At 41.8% G+C, this 8662-nt stretch overlaps 1 protein-coding gene across 1 annotated transcript in view; it reads right to left on the bottom strand.

Annotated features, from left to right (window-relative positions):
- The window catches only part of TMEM178B (transmembrane protein 178B), a 227879-nt gene that overhangs the window by 16123 nt on the left and 203094 nt on the right, over positions 1-8662 (bottom strand). Inside the window, exon 3 of the mRNA XM_009332929.1 lies at positions 5033-5170. Coding sequence (XP_009331204.1) covers positions 5033-5170 — 138 coding nt within the window. The remainder of the gene's footprint in view (positions 1-5032; positions 5171-8662) is intronic.

An 8662-nucleotide genomic window follows, 5' to 3' on the forward strand; every position in this document is an offset into this window, starting at 1 on the left:
GGGTGCCCAGGGTAGGAAAGGGGAGGATCCACCCCCTCCCAAAACACTGGAGCGTGCTGCCATGGGGCAGCCCTGCCACCCCAATTTCCCCGTGGCAGGCACTGATGAGGAGGAAAAGGGTTTTGGAGCATTTAGGTACAAAGTCAGCCCTGCCCTCAAAACTAGAAATAAAGCAAGCCACATGATGTTTCAAAACAGCTGACTGAAATTAAATCAGAGCTGAACTGGGAAAGCAACAGGCTATCAGAGATTGTCTTTAAAAGCTGATTTTGTAAAGCAAGTACAATAACAGAAGGTGTGGTGAGGTTGGGTTTGCATGGTTGTGGAAGCACAGTCAACCTAGCAGAATCTGAGATGCTGAAACAAGAAAATCCCATGAATGAATGCGCTGGAGAGCAGGTGGAAAACCCAATAGTTAGATGGATGTATTGCTTGTCTGCTTATCATGATACAGGGAATATTCTTAAACAACTCGATGAAGTGGGGATTCCTGAAGATCCAGGAATTTGCCTTGGTAGAGTTGCCAGTGTGCCAATTCACAGCATCCCAACCCTTTGGAGCTGGAAGTAAAACGGAAATTTGACCTTGACCTGGCAATAATATTAGCTGCTGTTGAGGGAGTAAAGACACCAACCAAATGAATTGACAGGTTTGCCATGATAATAAAACCAAACAAGTCAAGGATTTGAATACATTCAAAAGAACTTCGCAAAGCCAGAAAATGTGAGCACTACTTCCTGGGAACTGATGAGGAGGTCACATCTAGACTTCAAAAAGCAAAGGCATGGTTTTGGTGCAAGTAAATACACGTTGGGCAAAACACAATGTATAAAATGCCTCACATGCATTTCCTCAGGTAGATGTTTAACTGAATTCCTTTTAGACTACTACTATGTACTTGATGAGCATGAAAGCATCAAGTTTGCCACAGGACTCTGACATTTGGAAGTAGTGTTACAGATGCTTTTAACGTTCCAGAAATTATTATAAAATTACAAAATTACTGGACTACATAGCCAGTATGGAGCTTTTACTGGTGCACAGATTTTCAATAATTTGCATGTAGAGAAAATGCAAGAAGCTGCAAGAGGATGTGCTTGGAGTCATGTATAATTTGAGTATGACCCACTTCTGTAATAGAATTAAACAGTCTCAAATAAGATGCATAAAATGAAGTAGTCTTAGTGAAACTTAAGAGCACAATTCCAAATGGAGAAACTCTCGAAAAGAGGAAGTCTCCCACCTTGCAGGATAAAATCATACTGACAATACTGAAACTACAACAGATAGTGCAACTCTGGGTACAGGAGGCTATGCAATAGTTCCATCATGCAAAATGAGGTCAAAAATACTAAACATAATTTGCAGTATCCATCTGGGTCTGTACAAGATAAGGGACTGAAAAAAATCCTACCGTGGGCAGGCAAATGCTGTCATTCAAGATAAGGAATCCAAGTACAAATTCTACAATAAATACAGAAAATTATGCAAAAGAACTTCGGAAGCCATAAGAGACCTGTGATTGCTGTTGATACAGATACATTTGGACTAAACAGAGAACATGAATTATTAATAATTTTTAACTTGTTACAAAATGTGCTGAATAACAGTGTAAAACACACTCTAAATCACAGTTTACATGTCCTGGGTTCCAGATGAGCTAATACCAGATAACAGCCTGCATTTCACAAATTACTTATTTCAGCAATTTGGTTGAAAAATTAGATCAAGGACACTAAAGCAAGTCATTATTAGGCACTGCCGCATGGGCTCGCAAGAAGACTGTTCAGTAAATATAATAAAGAACCACAGGTCCAAGAAAACCACGTCTGGTCTTGTTAGATTATCACAGCACACTTCTCAGTGCTCCATTGAGATTTCCTGTCGAAAGAATTATGGGCAATAAGGGACAAAACCCATAGATATGGTAAGCCAGGAATGTTTAAGCATTACAGAAGAGCTATTTGTCTAGAAATTAAAACAGAGCAAATGCTACAAACATAGCCAAGACAAGCAGCATTGCAAATGGAAGGCAAAGTTAGATTTCAGGCTGATTATGTAGCTACCCATTTAACACAGTCTCCTCTCATCTGCAATGAGGTCAGATGTCATAAGCCTCCCAAAGCATTTTTCCCATTATTGGACCAGAGAAAAAGTTAGGCAAAACTAAGAGGCACTCTGGCTCTGTGCGTTTTGAGGACTAATAGGATGATATGTTAACAGCATTTACATCATGACAGAAGTAACAGCTTTGTATTCAAACACCGTCCAGCAATAAAAAGGTTCAAATTAAAAGATTCATTGGCTGTAGAAGGAATGACTATGTAACATATGACACAGTCTGAAAACATTGATAGCTACTGACTTTTAGATTAGATGGCTCTAGTTGTGTATTTTATTAACTGCCTGCTTCAGTTTGTAGATGTTACTTTATGCACATTTGCTGTTAAAGGAAATCAGGAAAGGTATAGCAGTTGCCAGTGACTTGTGCAAAACACGAAAGAGAGTAACCTTTTGTAACCCTGATCCACGTGTCTGTGCTGGAGCAGAAAATAAGTTTGATCTCCTCCCAACACATCTTTATTAAAAATATCACACAACTTGACAGAATTTGGCAGATAAAATAATCTGGTGCCTCTCATTTCAATTAGGTTCAGATTCCAACTGCTGGATCTTGTTGTTATTTTGTCTGTGCAGTAAAGAGCATGCTACTATCAGATGGCTTCTCCTTACATAGGTACTTCCACGCTGTGTTCAAGTCAATTATAAACCTTCTGTTAAACAGTTTCAAGCAATTGGCTTTTTGTGGCATGCTGTGTTTTTTCTTGTTTTTCAGACCTTGAGTCATTCTTGTAGCTCTTCCGCAAACCTCTCCCTATCTTTCCATGTCCTTCTTTAGTATGGACACCAGATTAGGATATCCAGAAATAGTTTTGCTTTGCCCAGAGACAACCCCACCTCATGTTCTTATTGCATATTCCCATCAAAACTGGCACATTTAGCAGCTGCATTGCGCTGAGAGCTCCTGTGCAGCTGGATGATCCCAACAACCATGATCCCAGAGACCTTTTCAGAGCCGCCGCTTTCTGAGAGGCAGCCTCTTGTTCTGCGAGGATGACTGACACTGTTCCCAGCTGCATGACCTTGGATCTGTCTCCACTGAAACGCGTATTGTGTGAGCATACCAAAAGATGGCTTTGTAAGCTACGAGTGACCCATCCCATTATGCATGGTTACACTGAGTCTTGTTTCACCTGAAAACTTTTATCAGCCATCTTTCAAATCACTAACAAACAAATAACATTAAGCCAATAAGTAATCTCTGCAGCTGCACTAGAAATTCTCCCATATATAGTGATAATTTCCAATTAGTAAGCAAGACTTAGCTAGTTTCTAACAAATCTGTTTTCTGTATTTATTTAGTATAGTCCTAATGTTTTAATCCAAATGTTGTGCTGTAGTAAGTTAAATACCACACAGATATCTGAGCATATTAGAGCAAAATAGCCCTCCCTGCAAACTAAGCTTTTAATTTCATAAGAAATACCAAGCTAATTTGGCAGACCCATTGCCCATAAAGTATTGACACCCACAACAAACCATTTACAGACATCCACACATAGACCAGTGTGTGCTTGCACAAGGTACTAGCAGACTTCAAATGTGTTCGTGGGCACTGAGAGAGCTAATGTCTACGTCACCAGCACCAACAGCACTGGAACATAAATACTTGTTACTCGAGCACTTAACTCCTCTTCTGGGACTACAGAAGCTTTCCTGTATTTCACACAATTAGCTGTGTCACACCACAGTACAGATGAACAGGCGACCAAATGCATTGAAGTGATGATCTGCCTGGGGGGCGAAAACCCAGCCAATCAAAAACCACCAGCAGAGCAAAGAGGAGAGAACAGAGGTAGTGCTGTTCACTTTGAGACATTCACCCAGCGCTGTGTTTGGGACTTGACTCTCACACCCTTCACTTCAAGTAACTGTGTGCCATGAAACCTGCTGATGACAGAAAGTTGGATGGCATCTGTAGTAAGAAAGGCTGGAACATTACATGGGAAATGTTGGATGACCTTGAGGGCTGGTGTAGTAGAAATGGGAAGAAGCTCAAAAGCACAGAGTGCCAGGGCAGGTACCTGGGGGGTAATAAACAGAATCTCTGCTGTAAAGTGGGAGATCATCAGTAGGAAATTGCAAAGGAGGAGAAAGGCCTGGATGTATTATCCAACTGAAGGATGACTGTGGGTCTCCAGTGTGATGCAGCATGAAAAAGGCAAATACAACCACAAAATACTTCAGGCAAGGGATTTCCAGCAGAGAAAGGGAACCGTCACGTCACTTATACAAGGCATTGATCAGACCTCATTTGGGAATGGTCCTTCTCATCCGTATTTGAGAAAGGCAAGCACAAACAAGAACAGGTGGCAGAAGGGGCTGCTGGATTGATCACTGGTCTTACAGAGAAAAGTCTACAAGAAACAGCATATGTAGAGTGGGAAAAGGAAAACAGAGGATAACATTGCTCTTCATAGGTACATCAGAGAAAGAAAAGAGACACATAAACTAAAGGTTACGTTTGACTCAAGAACAACTGAGGAGGAATAAATACAGGTTAAAACTTTGAGCACAGTTTCTAGTTACCAAAGAGTCCCACTATGAAATAGGATAGTGGTAGGACTAATATCTGCATTATCTTCAGATTTTTATTACTAAGTTTATTAAGCTTATTAAGTTTAAGGGTGACAGTGTTACTTGCAACAATAGAGCACCGGACTAAACAACTCAGAAGGCCATTTCCAGTCCTGAGACTTACGGACACTATTTTGTGATAGAAGTAACATGTAACTACGGTTGGGTTATCCTTGATGTACACCAGAAGGAACTCGGAATGAAACCAAGTCCAGAGCATCTAAAACAACTCTGAAAACATGTTTTCAGTGACTTAGAAAATGAGGGACGTGTGGAAAGAAGGAACATGAAAACAACAAGGAAAACACATTTCTTCAAACACCAGCATCCTTACCTCCCATGAGGAAGAGAAGCCCCGCCACATACTGCATAAGGCCTCGATCCCAACAGCACCCCAGCACCCCGATAATCCATCCAAAGAGGATGATGGCCACAGCCATGCCCATGAAGCCAGCTGTCATCCTGCGCAGATCTGCAGTGGGGAAGACAGAAAAACAACATGCGTGTGAACAGTGATAAATTAGCATCATCAGAGGTTCATAATAATCTTAATCCAAAATGCTACTGATCTGCAAGGTCTTCGGTGTGTGTTGGCATGGGATCATTTGAGTAAGGCTGGTTCAGAGGGAGGACAACCCATAAATTAAGATACTAGCTTGGGCTGGGGAGAGAGAGCAGGTGACCATTTCACCACACAATGAAGCTCAGTGCAGATGCACCCAAGTGACTTGTGACAATTTGCTCAGGAATTAGAACTTGTAAAATGGCCTCAGTGCAACGCTGTGCCTAACAGCTCTAGGCTCTGGGTACTAGGACAACGTCTGTTTAAATCCTGCCTTCTCATCTTCCATCCATTACTCCACTGCATCCAATGGATGTACCTGCTCAAACTGATGTGTGAAGCGGCCTCTGTGTTTTGCTCCAGCGCAGACATGACGGGGGATTCACCTCAGTTCTGACCCCCTGCGTGATCTTGAGCAAGTCACTGAGCCCCTCTGGGCCGTGGCTTCCCATGTGTAAGTTGGGCCATAGTGCCTTGCTGTCCAGCAGTGGTGTGTGTGAAACTCAGTGCCTCCAGGATGGTGAGGTATGCAGATATTCTGGTGTCAGAGATAATAAATGCACTGCAGACACACGGCTGGGGCACAGCACACTTTATTGCCCTCTCTTGCATCTAGATAGTGACCCTGTCAGATGATTTTTGGTGAGGATTTTTTTGAGTGCTCCAGGGAGCACTGAGAATAGGAGGAAGGCAGGGGGCTTGAGTGAAGCATTTTGTGCTCTGCAAGTGGGGACTGAGTACTACATCTGGTACGGGTTCATGGGGTTGACCTGTATTTATTTCATAAATAAAGGAAAAAGTTCCCCAAGACCTAATGTCAGGAACCCTTAAATTAAGAGCTGGCTATATCACATATTTGCCTTCTGCAAAAAGGATGGGACTACTGGGATCCCTCCTCCCACATGTGCTGGGAAAAAAAATCTTCACAGCTGTTTTCGATGTGAAATCTGGGCAGGGATACCACCTGGCAACCGAAATAGCAAGGACTATGAGAGCTAAAGAGCATCTTTACACCCTCAAATAACGGAACAGATTGGGGCATCTTCACTAAATTTGATTGTTCCCTGTCCCCCCTCATGCACGCATAGAAAGTTTAAGCACTGGTATGTCAAGAGTGTACGTGCAGGGAAAATTCCAGCCAAGTCAGCTCTCCAAACATTTGTTTCCTTCTTGAAACAATTTTTTTTTTTTTTCATAGCAATGATTTCACTTTCTTTCAAGAAACAGAATGCTTGTGACAGGGGTAGGAAGATTTGAAAACGGTGAATCATCCACCAGTCTCTGTGGCAGCTTTTCTCCTTGGCTGGCCTTTGACTGTTTCTCAATTTCTGTTATTTTTTTACCCTTTTCCCACAGTGGATCAAAAGGACCACCAATACCAGCAGTGCAGATGCAGTGAAATCTGTGAACTGTGACAACTTAGCATCATCAGAGATTTATAAAACTCCTAATCCAAAATGCTAAGTGTCCACAAGGTCTATAGGTGTGCTGGGACACAATGATTTGATTCAGTGGAAGGCAGTTTACTCAGGACTGTGTTCATTATAGCAATTCTTATGCAAGATCGAGTTGCAGAACGCAACCCCTCCCTTGAAACTGTAGCCGGTTCCTCTAAATTGTCACTGGTTTTTGCAAGGAGTCCCTCTGACAACATAAAGATTACCAGGCCTTCAGCCCACCAGTGACCAGGCCCTTTTAACAAGAAACACATCTTAAAATTCGTATTTTTATCTTAGGTTTTGTGACTGTCCCACCAAAAAAACCAAGCAAAAACTCCCCACAAAGCATTTGAATATGTTCAATATGTTCGATATGTTTTTCTGGTGCAGAAAAAAAAAATACATTTCCTGCAGAAACTCGTACTTCCCACAGGCAACGCTAGTCTCTGTTCCTTGGGAATGTCTCGGAGCGCTTTCTAAAACAAGTAGTAAATGTTAGTAAGCATCTTTGATGGCACAGTGTCTTCCTACTTTTCAGTCCATGAAGGCCTGGGCTCAATTCGAAAGATAGATAAAAACATAAAATGTTTACTGTTTCCTGTGTGATCTTCAATAACAGCACAACACGTCTCTCAGAAGCACTGCACAGCCGTCTGTGTCAGCTCTACAAACCCCTTCCATTTTAACTTGCGACTGCTGACTCTGGGTAACAGCACTTGCTCGTCCTAATGGAAACATACCCTGACAACCTGCTTTTAATGAGCTGAATTTAAATAGCTTTATTCAGCTGCAAGATGTCAGTAACTCCTCAGGCCTAGCCCAATGACGAGCTGATGGAGCCAGTTTTCATAGGTCCCAGAGGGGATCACAAGCATCCCCACATCCTATATACCAAACTAAGGAATGGTTTTTACCCCACTAAAATCAATGTGAGTTTTGCCATTGAACAGAAGAGTTAAAGTAGCAGGACCAAGAGTTCTAGGCCCAGTTTTGAGGTTTATTTCACTTGACTTCTCTTCCTGATGGAACCTGAAATTCCCTTTCTAACAACACAGCAAAATCCATCAGCATCTTAACTCTGGGCTTACATTACCTCTGGAAAAAAACAGAAAGCTAACCTCTGATGGACACTTAATACCACATATAAAAAAATTCAAAATTGAAATTCTTTATGAAATCTTATTTCTCACAAATTCAGTGGCCTTAGTCTAAGATTGCCATTGCTTAGGCCAGTTGCAAATCTGCTCCTTGCAAGTCCATCCATTAGGGCTTATCTGAAATAAATAAAATATAAACTTTCTTTTCTATTCAAAACCATCTTGGTTTTTGTTCTGCCGTAACCTTCCTCGAGGGCAGCCCTTGCAAATGGCAGTGCTGGGAAAGGGGGTTGCAAAGTTGGTTTCATAAACAGCCTGCGCTTGTCCAACAGCATCTTCCTGGTGCTCCTCACCTGTCAGAGCCCCCATGAAGCTAAGGTCAGTGCTGGGAACAAGTCTATTTAAAGTGATTCTTTTGCGGGAAAGTACTTAATGTATGTAACCGAATCATTACCCTCAGGCTATTTAGTGAGGAGAAGGCCAGGGAACAGGAGCCTATATTCTCCGGACACAAACCCCTATTAGTGGCACTTCTTATGATTACTCTTCTGTTGGTGTGGTGCTCGACATGGAAGGGACAGCAGAAAAGCAAAGATTTGCATTGTGTACTCGAGGCGATATATAAATTCCTTCTGCTGATTTAGGAGCAAGGGATGCCATATAAATAAACAATTGCTCATCAGTACAAATTGATGGGGTTTTGTCTGAGTTTGATTGGCATTGATAAAACCTTTCCTGATTACATCCTGCAGAGGTAAAAAGGGTCGTGCTTTCTCATGTAACACCACTTTATGACATTTGAGCACATCCTGGGTTTGTTTTTTTATTTTTCTGAAATTGCTTTTATTTATTTTTTGACTGTGAAA

This window comes from Pygoscelis adeliae, unplaced genomic scaffold (assembly GCF_000699105.1).
Source record: "Pygoscelis adeliae isolate BGI_AS28 unplaced genomic scaffold, ASM69910v1 Scaffold38, whole genome shotgun sequence".
NCBI classification, from domain to species: domain Eukaryota; kingdom Metazoa; phylum Chordata; class Aves; order Sphenisciformes; family Spheniscidae; genus Pygoscelis; species Pygoscelis adeliae.